At 53.7% G+C, this 17,174-nt stretch overlaps 3 protein-coding genes and 1 long non-coding RNA gene across 10 annotated transcripts in view; 3 read left to right on the forward strand and 1 right to left on the reverse strand.

Annotated features, from left to right (window-relative positions):
* Nucleotides 1–975: 975 nt before the first annotated feature.
* Nucleotides 976–2,044, reverse strand: LOC110284352. The gene is made up of 2 exons (XR_002376924.1): nt 1,533–2,044; nt 976–1,377 (listed from the first exon to the last, which is right to left on the reverse strand). It is a non-coding gene; the product is annotated as an uncharacterized LOC110284352 (long non-coding RNA).
* A 187-nt stretch (nt 2,045–2,231) lies between these two features.
* Daxx (death domain associated protein) lies at nt 2,232–8,172 on the forward strand. 4 transcript variants are annotated; one of them, XM_021149629.1, is made up of 8 exons: nt 2,232–2,385; nt 3,252–3,492; nt 4,060–4,891; nt 4,980–5,191; nt 5,407–5,632; nt 5,861–6,317; nt 6,434–6,653; nt 7,921–8,172. In XM_021149629.1, the coding sequence occupies exons 2-8, from the start codon at nt 3,268–3,270 to the stop codon at nt 7,978–7,980; spliced, it is 2,232 nt and encodes a 743-aa protein (XP_021005288.1). In that variant the 5' UTR covers nt 2,232–2,385; nt 3,252–3,267; the 3' UTR covers nt 7,981–8,172. The 4 variants fall into 4 exon arrangements, with proteins under 4 accessions (XP_021005288.1, XP_029327493.1, XP_021005290.1 ...); XM_029471633.1 differs by having other exon boundaries at nt 2,257–2,280; nt 7,921–8,165; XM_021149631.2 differs by having other exon boundaries at nt 2,289–2,483.
* Nucleotides 8,173–8,528: 356 nt separating this feature from the next.
* Zbtb22 (zinc finger and BTB domain containing 22) lies at nt 8,529–11,887 on the forward strand. Of its 2 annotated transcripts, none has more exons than XM_029471011.1 (2): nt 8,529–8,546; nt 9,390–11,887. In XM_029471011.1, exon 2 carries the CDS (start codon nt 9,456–9,458, stop codon nt 11,361–11,363), a length of 1,908 nt encoding a protein of 635 aa, XP_029326871.1. In that variant the 5' UTR covers nt 8,529–8,546; nt 9,390–9,455; the 3' UTR covers nt 11,364–11,887. The 2 variants fall into 2 exon arrangements, with proteins under 2 accessions (XP_029326871.1, XP_021005045.2); XM_021149386.2 differs by lacking the exon at nt 8,529–8,546 and adding an exon at nt 8,699–8,855.
* Nucleotides 11,888–11,980: 93 nt separating this feature from the next.
* Tapbp (TAP binding protein) overlaps nt 11,981–17,174 on the forward strand; it is a 9,273-nt gene continuing 4,079 nt past the window's right edge. For all 3 annotated transcript variants that reach the window (XM_021149387.2, XM_021149388.2, XM_029471012.1), the window contains exons 1-3: nt 11,981–12,286; nt 12,423–12,602; nt 12,807–13,067. In XM_021149387.2, the coding sequence (XP_021005046.1) occupies nt 12,250–12,286; nt 12,423–12,602; nt 12,807–13,067 (478 nt within the window). In that variant the 5' untranslated portion in view covers nt 11,981–12,249. The remainder of the gene's footprint in view (nt 12,287–12,422; nt 12,603–12,806; nt 13,068–17,174) is intronic.

Below are 17,174 nucleotides of genomic sequence, written 5' to 3' on the forward strand. Positions count from 1 at the left end.
GGTTGGAGCTCCCTGATTTTACCAGTGGCAGAAAAAGACTCTCCCAACAAGAATTGCCAATAGCTCTTTAGAGATGGGTGGGGATTCTCATGAGCCCCCTTCCTTATTTCTGATTTCTTTTTCTTTCTTTCTTTTTTTAAGACAAGGTTTCTCTGTTTAGCCCTGGCTGTCCTAGAACTCAGAAATCTGCCTGCCTCTGCCTCCCAAGTACTGGGATTAAAGGCGTGCTCCACCATGCCCAGCTTTCTGATGGACTCTTATTTATTTATTTATTATATCTAAGTTCACTGTAGTTTGTGAGCCACCATGTGGTTGCTGGGATTTGAACTCCAGACCTTCGGAAGAGCAGTCGGGTGCTCTTATCCACTGAGCCATCTCACCAGCCCCCCTGATGGACTCTTTTTTTTTTTTTTTTCGAGACAGGGTTTCTCTGTGTAGTCCTGGCTGTCCTGGAACTCACTCTGTAGACCAGGCTGGCCTCGAACTCAGAAATCCGCCTGCCTCTGCCTCCCAAGTGCTGGGATTAAAGGCGTGCGCCACCACGCCCGGCTGAATTATTTTGTTTCTACTTCATAACTGTAATTTTGCTACTGTTATAAATTGTAATGTAAAAATCCTGATGGACTCTTAATAGCAGGTAATCATGGCCTCTGAGAGTTGGTCAGTGCCACAAGCTGGCCTTGTCACAGAACTCTAATCCAACTTTCACCTCCGAACTCCCTTCTTCCATGGTCCCTCAGCTTGCAGTCAGTTTTTATAACGACTAACTTTAACAATACATTTATTTTACTTTACGTGTATGGATGATTTGCCTGGATGCACGTATGTTCACCACACACAAGCCTATTGGATTTCCTGGAACTGGGGTTACAGTTGGTTGTGAGCAACAAGTGCTCTTAAAGGCTTTCACAGGCACCTGCACTCATGTTGTGTAGAGACTTACACTGGCACACGCGTAAAAGGGAATATAAATAATTGTGAAAAGATGGGGGAACCTTTATTTCAGGGAAACCCATTTTGAGAAACCCAAGGATAAGAAAATTAAATCATCTCTTAAAGTCCGGTCAGCCATTGGAGAGCTACCCCACCCCACCCCACCCCGCTCCTATTGAAATGCTGTAAGCCCAAAAGGCCGGACGCAATGAGAGGAGGTGGGTTTAAATTTGAAGTTCGGGTCCTCTTGAGAGCAGCTGGGCTTCTTTCTTGGTCCTGCAAATTGGCAAGATGCCCACCACCGTGGAAGGAAGGCTGCAGAGCCGAGGTCTCCGCGTAAAGAATGTTGACGTTCAGGCTTCCTCATCAACACCTGCGGACCTTGCCTCCCCACCCTGGGGCGGGCATCACAGTGGCTTCCCCCTCTTCCTTTTCTCCGCACCTCTCCGGGAGAAGACACCCCGCGGGGATTTCATGAGCCTCTTTTCCTAGCGCTCCCAGCGGCAGCTTGCGCGGCTTCTCCCCAAGCCCGCGCCAGGTTATCCCGCGCTCCGCCTCCCGCCCTGCAAACCCAGGCGGTGAAGCACTGCCTTCTGTACCCGTCAAGACGACCCTGGGACAAACAGGGCGCCACGGTTCGCACCAGGGGGCTCGGTCATAACGTCAGTGGTGCAGACTGAGATGCGTGTCCCCGACGACAATAATAATAGCTCACTCCAGCATCATGCTGTGCTCATTTGTGTGCGTGTGTTAGTGTGTGTGTGTGTGTGTGTGTGCGCACCTGACCCAGGAGACCGGGCTGGACAGCCTCGAGGTGCACGCCTCCTCTCGAAGGAAGGGAAGGGCAAGCGTAGGCCGCCAGGCGGTGGAACTCGGGGCCGGAGCAGAGAAGGCGGTGCAAGGCTTACACCAACCCAGGGCAGGAAAAGCACATCTTTTATTTCGTTCCCTGGAGCCCTGCACAGCCATAGAGACACCAGCTCCTTAGGTACCTGCAGGAGATTCCATCCCCTTCTAGGATGGAGGGACGGGTCTTCCCCGATGCGACTCCATGCGAGGGCTTGGGGTTGTGGGGCAGGTCTGAGGCTGGAAGTTTCTGATTGGCCGAGCGGCTTCAGCAAGCTCCTGGCGCAAAGAGCTCCACGCCTCGCCGCAGGCCGGTGCCGTACGGCAACATGGCGCGCCCCATCTACCTGGTCCTCCGCCCCGCCCCGTCGAGCCTCCGCGTCCCCGGAGTGGTGGCCTCGGTGGGCGAGCCGAGCGTCACTTCCGGCTCCAAGCGGCCTGGGTCCCGTACAGCAATATGGCCGCCCTCAGGTGCTCCAGGCGGAAGCTCTACGGCTTCCGGTCTGTTGTAGGGTCTGCGGTGGGGGTTGGGGAGAGGAAGGCGGAGGGAACTATGCGAGGATTTGTGATCCGCGCTCAGGGGATCCTCGAGAGACCGTTTCTGAGGTGGGGGCCAGGTCGTGCGCGGAGCGGGGGTGGCGGCGCAGGAGTGGCGAAGGCGACGGCTCGGCAGGGCCTGCCCGACGAGGCTCAGGGCCGAGCGGGTAGGGTACCTTGCTAGCCCTGAAGGCGAGTGTGGCGGCCTAGGGCTGAACGCCGAGAGAGGGTTCCTTGGCGGGAAGCTGAGGCCCAGACAGCCTCGAGGAATGACGAGTGGTGGGCTCGCTGTCGGTTACCGTCGCAGAGAGTTGGCGGGGAAAACCAGGGTGCGGTGAGAGGGAGGGGACTGGAGGTGAAAAATCTCCAGCCTACAGACCCGGTCGGAGGAAGGGGGAACACGGAGATGACTGTAGGAGCGGAGAGGACACCAGGCTCTGGGGAGGGAGGGAGAGAGGGAGACCCTTTCATCTCGGAGTCGAAGAGCTGGAGTTAAGGAGAAGTCCGAGAGGACTGTGTTGTTTGAGGGCGAGAGATGGGCAAACCCACTAGGTGGTGTGGGCAGGGTGTTGGTTCCTGTAGACAGAAAAACTCGGAGAGCAGCGTGGGACCTTGTCCCCCATTGGATTGGGAGGAAGGAGAAAACGTAGCAGCTGACAGAGTGTGGGAAAACGCAACCGAAAGACAGGAAACCGCACTGGGGTGGGAGTGGCTGGAGTTGAGGGTGAGGATTTAAGGTGATCCGAAGGCTTTCCCCCAGAGCTGCTCGAAACTGAGAGTTGCAGAAGACAGGCGTTGAAGACTTGGGAAGGCTTGGGAAGGACTAAGCTATTCTGAAACGCCGACAGGGTGGGACTAAGCAGGAGGGGCTCTTGCGAGGCTCCCTTTTCCTGCCCCTTCCAGAATTCTGACCTTTCCAATACTTTCTCCCTCAGGGGAATTTGAACCCCCATGGCCACTGATGACAGCATCATTGTACTTGATGATGACGATGAAGATGAAGCGGCTGCTCAGCCAGGGCCCTCCAACCTACCCCCCAGTCCTGCCTCAACAGGACCTGGTCCTGGCCTGTCTCAACAGGCCACTGTTCCCTCCGAGCCCCGCGTGGATGGAGGGAGCAGTAACTCCGGTAGTAGGAAGTGCTACAAGTTGGATAATGAGAAGCTCTTTGAAGAGGTAAGCTTTTTAGATAAAAGGGTCGCCCTTTGTGGCCCATGCTGGCCTTGAACTCACAGAGCTCTTACTTGCCTCAGCCTCCTGACAGCTAGGATTAAAAATGTGAACCACTGGGCAGGAGAGATGGTTCAGCGGTTAAGAGCATTGAGCATCCAGAAGTCCTGAGTTCAATTCCCAGCAACCACGTGATGGCATGGCTCACAGCTGTCTGTAATTGGATCTGATACCCTCTTCTGGTGTGTCTGAAGACAGCTACAGTGTACTCATATATAGAATAAGTCTTAAAAAAAAAAAAAGCCAGGCAGTGGTGGCGCACACCTTTGTTCCCAGCACTTGGGAGGCAGAGGCAGGCAGATTTCTGAGTTCAAGGACAGCCTGGTCTACAGAGTGAGTTCCAGGACAGCCAGGGCTACACAGAGAAACCCTGTCTCGAAAAACAAAAGATGTGATCAACTATGGTGTGATAGGGCCGATGCCAGGTAAAGGGGTGTGTGATTGGCCGGTTGTTCTGACTTCCTCACCGATTCCATCTTTTTTCCCCCTTTTCCCTCCCCTTGAACCATGTAGTTCCTTGAACTGTGTAAGACGCAGACATCAGACCACCCTGAGGTGGTTCCGTTCCTCCACAAACTGCAGCAGCGTGCCCAGTCTGTGTTTCTGGCCTCTGCAGAGTTCTGCAACATCCTCTCCAGGGTTCTGGCTCGGTCTCAGAAGCGGCCCGCTAAGATCTATGTCTACATTAACGAGCTCTGCACTGTTCTTAAAGCTCACTCCATTAAGAAGAAGTTGAACTTAGCTCCTGCAGCCTCAACGGCCAGTGAAGCGCCCGGCCCGAACCCTCCCACAGATCCCCCCTCTGACCTTACAAACACTGAAAGCACTGCCTCTGAGGCCTCAAGGACTCGCGGTTCCCGGAGGCAGATCCAGCGCCTGGAGCAGCTGCTGGCACTGTATGTAGCCGAGATTCGGCGGCTGCAGGAGAAGGAGTTGGACCTGTCAGAGCTGGATGACCCAGATTCCTCGTATTTGCAGGAGGCCCGCCTGAAGAGGAAGTTGATTCGCCTCTTCGGGCGGTTGTGTGAGTTGAAGGACTGCTCTTCTCTGACGGGGCGGGTCATAGAGCAGCGGATTCCGTACCGAGGCACCCGGTACCCAGAGGTCAATAGGCGCATTGAGCGGCTCATTAACAAGCCAGGGCTGGACACCTTCCCCGACTATGGCGATGTGCTGAGAGCCGTGGAGAAGGCGGCAACCCGGCACAGCCTGGGCCTTCCCAGACAGCAGCTTCAGCTCCTGGCTCAGGATGCTTTCCGGGACGTGGGCGTCAGGTTACAGGAGCGGCGCCACCTGGATCTCATCTACAACTTTGGCTGTCACCTCACAGATGACTATAGGCCAGGTAGGACGCTCCCTTCAGGTTGGATGGAGGCATCTCTAGTCCCTTGTAGGATTGGGACTGGGTTTGCTGACCCTGTTTTCCCACACAGGCGTTGACCCCGCACTGACTGATCCCACATTGGCTCGCCGCCTTCGGGAAAATCGAACCTTGGCCATGAACCGGCTGGATGAGGTCATCTCTAAGTATGCAATGATGCAAGACAAGACTGAGGAGGGCGAGAGACAGAAGAGACGGGCCCGGCTCTTAGGCACCGCCCCCCAGCCTTCAGACCCCCCCAAAGCCTCCTCGGAATCTGGTGAGGTATGGAAGGGTTAATGCCTGTCAGATCTTGTCTTCGCCCTGCACTGCCACTAGGCACTCCAGGGTGACTCCTGGAGCAGCGTATGGAAGTGGGGAAAGAATATTGGTGACATGCTTGCCTCAAAGTCGGGAGCTCCCAGAGTTGAGTCCTCCTCCTACCAACCAAAAAGCTCTGGGGCACGGGATTCCTTAAGAGAGACTGCTCTTTCCCTCAGGGTCCTAGCGGAATGGCATCCCAGGAGTGCCCTACTACCTCCAAAGCTGAGACCGATGATGATGGTGACGATGACGATGACGATGATGAAGATAACGAGGAAAGTGAGGAGGAAGAAGAGGAGGAGGAAGAAGAGGAGGAGGAGAAAGAGGCTACTGAAGATGAAGATGAGGATCTAGAACAGTTGCAGGAAGATCAGGGGGGTGATGAAGAAGAGGAAGGAGGAGGTATGTGTGTAAATGGAGCTCCCCTGTGGGGAGTATCCTTGTGGTGTTAGTTCTGCTCTGTCGGACGCGAGTTCATTGTTGAGACTTTCCCTCCCTCCCTCCCTTCCTTCCTTCCTTCCTTCCTTCCTTCCTTCCTTCCTTCCTTCCTCCTCCTCGTCTTCCTCCTATGTCCTTTGCACAGCCCCCTCTATCCCTGTCCCTCATCCACCCTTCCCCTTTCTTTTCCAGATAATGAAGGAAATGAGAGTCCCACATCGCCTTCAGACTTTTTCCCTAGAAGGAATTCAGAGCCTGCAGAAGGGCTCAGGACCCCCGAGGGGCAGCAAAAGAGGGGACTGACAGAGACCCCAGCATCCCCGCCAGGGGCATCCCTGGACCCTCCCAGCACTGACGCCGAGAGCAGTGGAGAACAGTTGCTCCTTGAGCCGCTCCTGGGAGACGAGAGTCCTGTGTCCCAGCTGGCTGAGCTGGAGATGGAAGCCTTGCCTGAGGAAAGGGACATTTCCTCCTCCAGGAAAAAGTCAGAAGATCCCCTCCCCACCATCTTGGAAAATGGGGCAGCTGTGGTTACCTCTACATCCGTCAATGGGCGTGTCTCTTCTCACACTTGGAGAGATGCCAGTCCCCCAAGCAAGAGATTTCGGAAGGAAAAAAAGCAACTGGGCTCTGGACTGTTAGGAAACAGGTAATAGCGGGCGAGGAGGAAGGCAGGCAAGGAGGCAGGACTCTCTGAAGGGAGCCTGATGTCCTAGGTCTCCCTGCAGCCTCAGGCCCTTTCTGTCATTTCTCTTCTGTCCTTAGCTATATAAAAGAACCGATGGCACAGCAGGACAGTGGGCAGAACACAAGTGTCCAGCCTATGCCATCTCCCCCCTTGGCCTCTGTGGCTTCTGTCGCTGATTCCTCCACAAGGGTGGACTCTCCCAGCCATGAACTGGTGACCAGCTCTCTGTGCAGCCCTTCTCCATCCCTGCTTCTCCAGACACCGCAGGCTCAGTCTCTCCGGCAGTGCATTTATAAGGTGAGTGGGCAGTGTCCCCTGGCACTTCATTCTCACCCTTTCCCTTTCTGTGGGTATCCTACCTCCTGCTCCTCTGTTTTCCCCATCTGCCTGCCCGCCCGCAAGTGCAAGCACGTGCATGCATGCTTGTGCAGTGACAGTTTTGGAATTTTGGCTTCTTTATAACAACTCAGAGCTGAGTAATGGCGACATATGCCTTTGATCCTGAGAGGCAGAGGCAGGAGCATCTCTCTTGAGTCTGAGGCCAGCCTGGTTTACAAAGTGAGTTCCAGGACAGCCAGGGCCACACAGAGAAACTGTCTAAAACCCAAAAACCAACTAACTGACAAACAAAAAACCAGTGAAATAGGTTTTCTTTTAATCCCGAGTGTGGAGTGTGGGGCTGCTTCCAGCTGACTGTGACTGGCCTCCAGCTCTAGAGGTGTGGCTTGGCCAGCTACAGACAGTTGCTTTGGTTGTGTGGAGTGACGTTTGGAATTCTGGGAACTTTTCAGGAGAGCATATAAATTGCAGAGCCTCCCCGCCCTCCAGGAAGCATGGTTGGTGGTAGTACAGGGGTTGGTTGTGGTTTGTTAGTAGTCTTGCTCAAAGAACAAATAGGAAGAGAGACATTAGAATCAGAGATCCTGTCTCTCCCATCTATCCTTTCTTTTCTATCTAGTGATGGGGGCGGATAAAGGGGAGGAAAAAGAACCCACAAAGTCTCAAAGACTGGCTCTGTGTGTGTGTGTTTAGGTTTAACCCCATCAACCAGGAGGCAGAGGCATACAGGTCTCTCTAACTTCAAGGCCACAGTCTAGTCTACCCAGTGAGTTCCAGGACAGTCAAGGTTACATAGTGAGACCATGTAAAACAAAAAAATGATTTATTTTATGTAAATAGGTGTTTTGTTGGCATGTATACCTATGTACTACATTTGTGTCTGGTGCTCATGGAGGCCAGAAGAGGGCGTCTGATCTTATAGATCTGGAGTCATGGAGAAGGCAGAGAGCCGCCATGTGAGACTGGATACAACACACAGGTCTTCTGCAAAGCAGCTGCGTGCTTAGTGGCAGAGCCATCTTCCAGCCTTCCATCCTGCTTTGTTTTGTTTCTGAGACAAGGTCTCTCTATGTAGCCCTGACTGTCCCAGAACTCTGTATGTAGTAGACCAGGCTGGCCTCAAACTCGGATATCAGCCCGCCGCCTCTGCCTCTTGAGTGTTCGGACTAAAGGCGTGAGCCGCCCTGCCTGGCTCACCCTTCTTTCTCCTCTGACTTGTCTGCAGACCAGTGTGGCCACACAGTGCGACCCGGAGGAGATCATCGTGCTTTCAGACTCTGATTAGCAGGCCCCATGCTCCCCGTGCTCCCTGCATCCAGAAGGTTTTTTGTATGGCTGTTGGAAGATGATGGAGCAAAAGATGGACAGAGCTCCTCCCGTTTTGATGGTGTTTCTTTTGACAAAAAAAAAAAAAAAATCAAAATGTTTTAAGTTTTACACAGACACATTAATAAACAATGAATTTCTTTTTATTGTATTCTTTCCTTTACTTTGTCTTTTCTCCTGTGACAGCTGTCACCTGGATCTGCCTTTTCTACCCTGGGTCTCTTTTTAGGGCGTACTCATCCTTAACCCTTCCTTGAGCCTTCTTCCCTAGGCTCTTGGAAAGATAAGTGCTTCAGAAGCCTTCTTAAGCAGCTTTCCTCTCTCATTTTGAGCGGTCTGAGTGAAAAGGCCAATCAGGGGCTGACTCAAGGTGACTTGGCCAATCCAGGCCTGGGGGGAGGGGGGCGGGGCTTAGGGGGTTCTCATATGCTGGGAAAAGGGCTGTTAGATCCCGCGAGCAAGCTAACGTCCAGAGCTCGGGGTGGAGCCTGGGAAGCGGAAGCTAGCACTGGTCAATGAGACAAGGTAGGCTTGTCGGATTAAAGGGGAACGAAGGTTTCGACCAAACCAATTCCTGAGTCCTCAGCCGCAGACGGGACCTGGTACCTTTAAGGCGGAATGAAGCGCCGGTTCTTTAAAGGAAAAGTGTTGGTGTCGGTCGACTTTTGCCCAGCGGCACAGGAGGGGTGCTGGCCTGCGCCTTTAAGGTCGCAGGTCCGGGAGGCGGAGTGGAGGCGGAAGGCGGAGGGAGTCGGCACAAGATGGCGGCGGGAGGGGCTGGGGCTGCGGCTCTGGTCGCGGAGTAAGGGGGGGGCCCCGGGGGCGCGCGGCCAGGTAAGCGGGGGCGCGCGGGGCTGGGGGCCCCCCTCAGGCTGGGGAACAGTCCGAGGGCGCGATTGGGGAGGACTGGGGGGCGGGGTTCGGGGGCGGGGGCAAACACGAGGCGGGGTCGGGGAATCCAGGGGGCGGAGCCCTGGAGGGTCCTGAAGGGGCGGGGTCGGGATCAACTGGGGGCTCTAGGGGGAGGAGCTTGAGAACTGTAGAGAACACCCCTTCACCCCAAGAAAATCGGTACGCAACACCAAAGAGGGGCGTTCTTTTGAGAGTGAAGCTGTAGACTAGGATAGACGCCCCTTCCCTGAGAGCCCCCTATTTCCTGACCCAGGAGCGAGAGTACTAAACTTGGAATACTTTCTTTGCTAGCGCTGCGGTTTGGTGGTGTTTGATTGGATGTTTTACTTAATAGTGAACCTCAGTCGCCCCGTCTGTACCATGGGGTTGACAGGGGTACCTATTTTTTTTTAAATGCCGTGATGGTTTAAAATTAGTGCTGCTTTCAAAATGCTGTTATTCTTTTTTTTTCCCTAGAGACCCCCCCGGCCGCCCTCTTCTTTCCTTTGTTCCTGTGGCTGGGGGGGTATCTCCTTCCACAGCATGGAGCCGTCTGCTCTGTCACCCAGTGGGGCCACACTCCCACTGCCTCTGTCACTGGCTCCACCGCCACTGCCTCTGCCGGCAGCTGCAGTGGTACACGTGTCCTTCCCTGAGGTGACCAGTGCCCTCCTGGAATCCCTCAACCAGCAGCGGCTCCAGGGTCAGCTCTGCGATGTGTCCATCCGCGTGCAGGGACGGGAGTTCCGCGCTCACAGGGCCGTCTTGGCTGCCTCCTCTCCTTACTTCCACGACCAGGTCCTACTGAAAGGCATGACTTCCATTTCCCTGCCAAGCGTCATGGACCCAGGCGCTTTTGAGACTGTCCTGGCCTCAGCGTACACGGGCCGCCTCAGCATGGCTGCTGCGGACATTGTCAACTTCCTCACAGTGGGGTCGGTCCTCCAGATGTGGCACATTGTGGATAAGTGCACTGAACTCCTTCGGGAGGGTCGATCCTCAGCCACTACAACCACTGTCACTACTGCTGCAGCCCCCTCTGTCTCTGTCCCTTGTGCCAGTGTCCCATCAGGGAATGGGGGCACTGTCGCCTCTGCCACCGTAGGCTCTGTCCGTTCCCATACCTCCAGCAGGGCCAGTGAGAATCAGTCTCCCAGCAGTAGCAATTACTTCAGCCCCCGGGAGTCGACTGATTTCTCCTCTACCTCCCAGGATGCATTTGTGGCCTCAGCAGCAGGTAGTGGGAACCGTCGGGACAGTGGCCCTGTGTTCCCGGTCCCTGTGGTTGGCAGTGCGGGTACCACCTCCGGGAAGTTGCTGCTGGAGGCCGATGAGCTATGCGATGACGGTGGGGATGGGAGAGGGGCCGTGGCCCCCGGGGCTGGGCTCCGGAGGTCTAACTGCATGCCTGCCAGTGCAGTGCCACAGAAACACTGGGTGTATGTGAAGCAAGCTAGAAATTGCCCTGCACCAGCCTCCCTGGTCCACCAAGACCCCGATCTAGAGGATGAGGAAGAGGAGGAAGATCTGGTGTTGACTTGTGAGGATGACGAGGATGAAGAAATGGGGGGCGGCTCTGGGGTTCCTGCAGGGGGAGAGCCCGAGGCTACCCTCAGTATCAGTGATGTTCGGACCTTGACCGAGCCTGCAGACAAGGGGGAGGAGCAGGTCAACTTCTGTGAATCCTCCAATGACTTTGGCCCCTATGAGGGTGGGGGCGCTGGGGCAGGGCTTGATGACCCCGGAGGACCCACCCCTTCCTCCTATGCCCTCACCCACCCTCCACGACCCCTCCTTCCATTGGATGTGCCAGGCAACCAGATCCTGGTTTTCCCATCCTCCTCTTCACAGGCTCCAGGCCAGCCACCAGGGAACACAGCTGAGCACGGGGCAGTGACCCTCGGGGGCACCTCCGCGGTGGGGCTGGGCATACCAAGTGGCTCTGGTGGGGCCCCTGGAGGGACAGGCAACAGCGACGGGAATAAGATCTTTCTGTGCCACTGTGGGAAGGCTTTCTCACATAAGAGCATGCGGGACCGGCACGTGAATATGCATCTCAACCTGCGACCCTTTGACTGCCCCGTGTGCAACAAAAAGTTCAAGATGAAACACCACCTGACCGAGCACATGAAGACGCACACGGGCCTCAAGCCGTACGAATGCAGTGTCTGCGCCAAGAAGTTCATGTGGCGGGACAGTTTCATGCGTCACCGGGGACACTGTGAGCGCCGGCACCGGATGGGCGTGGGTGGGGTCGGATCTGGACCCGGTCCTGGACCCGGGACACCTGGGCCAGCATTGCAGCCCAAGAGGGAGTCTTCCGCCGTGGGTGGGGGCAGTGGCGATGAGGCAAATTCGGCCACGCCCCCGTCCCATAGGCGTGTCTGGTCCCCACCCAGCGTGCACAAAGTGGAGATGGATTTCAGTGGGGGTGGAGGTGCAGCACACTGAAGAGCAGGCAATTGGGGAGCTTAGTCTAAGAGCAATGGCTCCCGGGGTTTCCCCCACCTAACAGTCTTCCCTTACCTCTGTGGACATGTATATATTCTAGAGAAGGGCATGGGTTGCACCGTCGCCAGCCCATTCCATTCCTCAGCCCCTTCCTCGATATCTCTGGAACTAAGCTGTGTTTTTTCTTTTCCCCTGAGCACACCAGAGCCCCACCTTCACGGAGTAGTGCCAACAAGGTGGGGGAATGGAAAAGGGACCTTTTGAGCATCCGAGTCACAGAGCCAACAGTCAGGTTGTGCTAGTTTGTGCCTGAAGTCTGTGTTTGTGTTGTGGGACAAGGCCTTTGAGTCTTAACGATTGTCCTTTCTCCTCTTGAAGGATACGCCCCTTATTTCTGTACTACTCCACCCTTGCCATGGGGATCCCAAATTGGGTTGTCATGAAAGTGGGTGGAGACAAGGTGGGAGCCGCGTAGTATAGGTCTTAATTTTTAACGGTGATTAAAATATTTATTGGTCACTTCACTTGGCTTCCCAACACCCCTCTGTTTGCTGGGACCTGGCACAGGTCTGGGAACGCGGGAGTGTGGTTTTAAGGGAGGTGGCGCTGAGAGGGCACAGCAGGAGGGCGGAGTCTAGGCTGATAAAGGGCTCAAAGTTGGCGCAGTCCGGTGAGCCAAGGGGGTGGGTGCAGGGCGAGGAGTGGCTGGAGAGCTAGAGACAGGGTTTCGGCAACTCTATTTGGCCCCTGTGGGCGGCGTTCCTCCAACGCGCAGTCACGCCCTCACCTGACCAGATCGGGGAATTTCCAGTTCCTCACCCCAGCCTTAGAAGGAAAATGAAAGTGAAAGGGGAAGAAGAGACTTGGTAGGAGAGATCGTAGCACCATGAAGCCTCTGCTCCTGCTCGTCGCTGTGGCACTGGGTGAGCAGACCCCATTTCTTGTTTAGGAAAAGACACACTGGGAAGGAGAGGGAGGAGGTCCCATCGCGGGTCTGAAGGGGCGGGCCGGTCCCCGGACATCCTGTGGCCGTCTGGTCACCGGAGCCCCACTCCCCAGGCCTGGCGACCGTCGTCTCCGTCGTCTCGGCTGGACCAGAGGCGATCGAGTGCTGGTTCGTGGAGGATGCAGGTGGGGGTGGCCTGTCTAAGAAACCTGCCACATTGCTACTGCGCCATGGACCCAGGGGACCGCCGCCGCGGCCAGATCTTGACCCAAAGCTATACTTCAAGGTGGATGGTGAGTCTTCGGGACTCACCTGCATCTGTCGCCTCCTCTTAGCTCACGCAGGGACGCTGGGCCTCAGTTTTCCCTTTTGTAAATACGTTTGGATGCTCTCTAAGTCTAAGTCGTTCACTACTTTGCTAGTTTGTGCCTCCCGGCCTGTGTGTAGTCAGAACATTTCCTGTCCGGGCTACCGTTACATCCTTTTCGGTTCTGCAGACCCGGCGGGAATGCTCCTGGCTGCCTTCAGGCGGTACCCCGCAGGCGCCTCCGCCCCACACTGCGAGATGAGCCGCTTCATCCCGTTCCCCGCCTCGGCGAAGTGGGCTAGAAGTCTGAGTCCGCAGCAGAACTGCCCGCGGGCCCTGGACGGGGATTGGCTGCTGGTCAGCGTATCCAGCACTCTCTTCAGCCTCTCCGGCCTGCTGCGACCACAGCGGGAGCCTCAGCGGGAGCTTGTCTTCATCACCATGGCAACAGGTAGCCGCCAAGAGGTGCGGGGGATGGATGGGTAGTTTTTAAGGATCTGGATGGGCCAGTTCGGCGACTCGCCAAGAGGTTTGAATGGGTCATTTCTTCAACTGGGGATCAGTATATATTCTTTTGTTAAGGGAAGGGAGTTGGTTAGATTTTATCTTCACCCTTCTTTGTAGGCTGAGAGTAAAATTGAAACCTACTGTGGTTTGGGGGCGGGGCCTTGCAGAAGTGTTGGGGAGGCGGTCATGGTGTCGCTTTCCAGATCCCAGAGTTTGAGAAACTCATAAGGTTAGGCGTCCCGAAACCCGAATTTTTTCTGCACCCATCCTAAGTTTCAAAAATCACACTTTGAGTCTCTTCAAAGCGCACTAGAGCCTAGGGACAATCAGCCCAGCAAGGAACCTCTTGCCAAGGCTCTCGGCCACGGTCTTTAGTGCCTCAACAGTGGCCTCTAGTGGGCAGAACAGTGGCTTGTGCACAGGTGCGGTTCTGCCGCTTGAGTTCCCAGAGGTCCACCACTTTGCTGTGCTGGACAGGGGAAGGGGCACTCTATGGGGTAGATCTGTCTTGAATGTCCTCTAGTGTTTGCTTTTCTCTCTGGACACCACCTAACAGGTAGATAGAATCGTCGTTGGCTTTCCCCATTTCTGGTGCTTTTATGCAAATATTCTCACCGAACTCAGTCCTTTGCCTTCATCATTTGAAATCTCCAAATGGGGACAGTCTGAAACTCCACTGGCACCTCTACTCTTAGCTCCACCCTGTGCAGGCCCTTTGTGGGGACAGTAGTTCTCTTGAGAGAACCACCTGCCCTCACACAGCTGGTCTTCATGCGGCATGGTGGTGGCGACCCTTTGCCCTATGGGTCGGTTTTTTCCAACTGTAAAAAGTAGGATCTATTTTGCCAGCTACTTTTATTTGTGGCATTGAAGCAAGGCCCTGTGCAGCTATGTGCTGGTCCAATAAATGTTATTAGCACCAAGAAAAAGTTAGGACCTGAGGTCCCCAGATCAACCTCCAGAAAACTAGCAAAGAACCTACTGAAAGCTTGGGCTTGAAATCACAGTGTATGGGGTGGCCCTGCGTGCTCAGTGACGGGTGATGAGATGTAGACTCACCGTGCTTCTCAGATCTGTCAAAGACAACCCATGTGGCTTCTGCAGGGCAGGAGTGTGTGCCTCAGTGACTGTATTAGTTATTTGCAAGTTAGTTGTGTGTGTGTGTGTGTGTATGGGTATATGCGTGTGAGTGCAGCTGCCCAGGGAATCCAAAAGAGCTGGTTGGATCCTCTGGGGCAGGGTCACGGCTGGTTGTGAGCCATGTGGCATGGGAACCGACCTTGGGTCCTCAGAAGTGCAGTCTGTGGTTTAAAGTGCTGCGTGGCCTCTCTAGGCCCTTGTCTGAGTCCTAGAGTGCTCTGGACCAGAGCTGACTCTCAGAACACTACTTCACATAGACTTGGGGTGAAATCAAGTAACTATGTCCTGTCTTCCCCATCAGATCACTTTCAGGTCACTTCTGCTTGATTAGAAAATCATGAAAATGGGGGTGGGGGTTGGGTAGATGGCGCATCAGTTAAGAGGACTGGCTGATCGCCCAGAGGGTCAGGGTTCAATTCACAGCATCTACATGGTAGCTCACCGCTGTAACTCCATTCTCAGGGGAGCTGGCACTCTCACAGGCATACACACAGGCAAAACACCAGTGCACCTAAAAGAAACCATTTAAAATCTTATAAAAAGAGAGAAAATAATGCAAGTGGTTTATTTGTTGCTGTCACCTTCCCCCTCCTGCCTCCAGGGCACTGACAGCATCAGGGAAGCTCTCTACCACCAAACCTCAGCCCCAGCCTCCTTCAGCCTTTGGTTGAGACACAGGGTCAGCTCCTAAGCAGGTTCCCTTGCCCTCCCTGTGCAGCCCAGGCAGGTCAGTTGAGGACTCACCTCCCTCACCTTGCAGAAGCTGCTGCAGCAGGCTTAGGCTGCCTCACCTGGATGGCTGTTTTCACAGAACACTAGGGTAGGAAATCATCTTGGTTAGTCTCCCTTTTTATTTAATTAAATTAAATTAATTAATTAATTAGTTTATTTATTTATATGAGTACACTGTTGCTGTCTTCAGACACACCAGATGAGGGCAGCGGATCCCATTACAGATGGTTGTGAGCCACCATGTGGTTGCTGGGAATTGAACTCAGGACCTCTGGAAGAGCAGTCAGTGCTCTTGCCCACTTAGCCATCTCTCCAGCCCCGGTTAGTCTCCTTGTTGGAATGTCTGAGGTCCCAGAGCCAGGCCTTGCTTGTGCTGGACACACAAGGGGCCGTGGAGCTTCGTAACCAGAATCAAATCCATCTTCCTCAACACTTAGTGCACACAGTGCGCAGTTTCACCGACTCTAGAAACATGTTATAGGCAGGTTATAGTACAGGAATATATACATATACACAAATATAAATAAGCATGCAATAACAAAAAGGAGGTCAAGCCAGGTGTGGTGGCACACGCCTTTAATCCCAGCACTTGGGAGGCAGAGGCTGGCAGATTTCTGAGTTTGAGGCCAGCCTGGTCTACAGAGTGAGTTCCAGAACAGCCAGGGCTATACAGAGAAACCCTGTCTCGAAAAACCAAAAAAAAAAAAAAAAAAAAAGGAGGTCAAGAATTTGAAGGAGGGTGTGTGTGGGAGGGCTTGTGAGGGTAGGGAAGAGAGAAATGTTGTAATTAAAATAGAATCTCAAGAACAAAGAGCAAGGGTCCTGCAGGGTTACTGAGGTGACAGGGTAAAGCTGATGAAAGCTGTGAGTTTCACCCAGGCCCACAGGGAGAGCTGGCTCCTGGAAGTCCTTCTCTGCCCTCCACATGCACACCATGCAGGAACACACACACACAAATGAATCAATAAAAATGTAAAAGGCAGCTTAGAAAATGTTAAAGAGGGGCTGGTGAGATGGCTCAGTGGGTAAGAGCACCCGACTGCTCTTCTGAAGGTCCAGAGTTCAAGTCCCAGCAACCACATGGTGGCTCACAACCATCCGTAACAAGATCTGACTCCCTCTTCTGGAGTGTCTGAAGACAGCTACAGTGTACTTACATATAATAAATAAATAAATCTTTAAAAAAAAAAAAAGAAAATGTTAAAGATAAACACCTGGGGCTGGGAAGAGCTCTGATCCATAAACTTTCCTGTGCTCCGAGTACTAACCTGCTTCCTAGAGAGAGGGGTTTTTTTGTTTGTTTTGTTTTTTGTTTTTTTTTTGAGACAGAATTTCTCTGTAGCCCTGACTGTCCTGGAACTCACTCTGTAGGCCAGGCTGGCCTCGAACTCAGAGATCTGCCTGCCTCTACCTCCCAAGTGCTGGGATTAAAGGCCTGCACCACAACTGCCTGGCTAGAAAAATTTTTTAAAAAAGAATCATTTGTTATATTTTATGTATGTGAGTAAACTGTTGCTGTCTTCAGACACCAGAGGAGGGCATCAGATCCCATTACAGATGTTTGTGAGCCACCACATGGTTGATGGGAATTGAACTCAGGACCTGTGAAAGAGCAGCCAGTGCTCTTAGCCACTGAGCCATCTCTCCAGCCCCTATAGATGTTTTCATTAGGCAAAGCCAGGACTGGAACAAGATTTGGTTAGCCAGAGGTATTAAATGGCATAACCTTCACCACAAACTCAGTAGCTCAGCAGGTAGGTCTTTGTTACTTTGTGGGTTCTTCTCTTTCCACCCTTTATCCCCTGGTTTCACTCCTTATCATAGATAGGAGAGAAGGAAGGATGTGAGAGAGAGAGAGAGAGAGAGAGCAATCTGAATTTAATTTCTGGTTTCTGTTGCTTCTTTGAGCATGACTAACAAACTGTAACCAACCCCCTGAATGACCAAAGGCCACCTACCCCTCCTCTTGGGGGGTTCTAACATTTATCTACCCTTTGAAAAGTTCCCAGAATTCCAAGCATCACCCAATCACAGACACTGTCTGCAGCTGGCAAAGCCACGCCTCTGCTAGAGCATGAGGCAAATCCGTCAGCTGTCACACAGTCTGAAGCTGCCCTTATCCCATACCTGGGCTTAAAATGAAAGCATGTTATGCTGTGTCTCTTTTTTTTTTTTTTTT

This window comes from Mus caroli, chromosome 17 (genome assembly GCF_900094665.2).
Source record: "Mus caroli chromosome 17, CAROLI_EIJ_v1.1, whole genome shotgun sequence".
In the NCBI taxonomy this organism is placed as follows: domain Eukaryota; kingdom Metazoa; phylum Chordata; class Mammalia; order Rodentia; family Muridae; genus Mus; species Mus caroli.

Bases quoted from the DNA above. Each gene is read 5' to 3' on its own strand.
- Zbtb22 (XM_029471011.1), top strand. From the start codon at position 9,456: ATGGAGCCGTCTGCTCTGTCACCCAGTGGGGCCACACTCCCACTGCCT.
- Daxx (XM_021149629.1), top strand. From the start codon at position 3,268: ATGGCCACTGATGACAGCATCATTGTACTTGATGATGACGATGAAGAT. The intron at 4,892-4,979 runs GTAGGACGCTCC...TTTCCCACACAG, and splicing joins CACAGATGACTATAGGCCAG to GCGTTGACCCCGCACTGACT. The intron at 6,318-6,433 runs GTAATAGCGGGC...TTCTGTCCTTAG, and splicing joins TCTGGACTGTTAGGAAACAG to CTATATAAAAGAACCGATGG.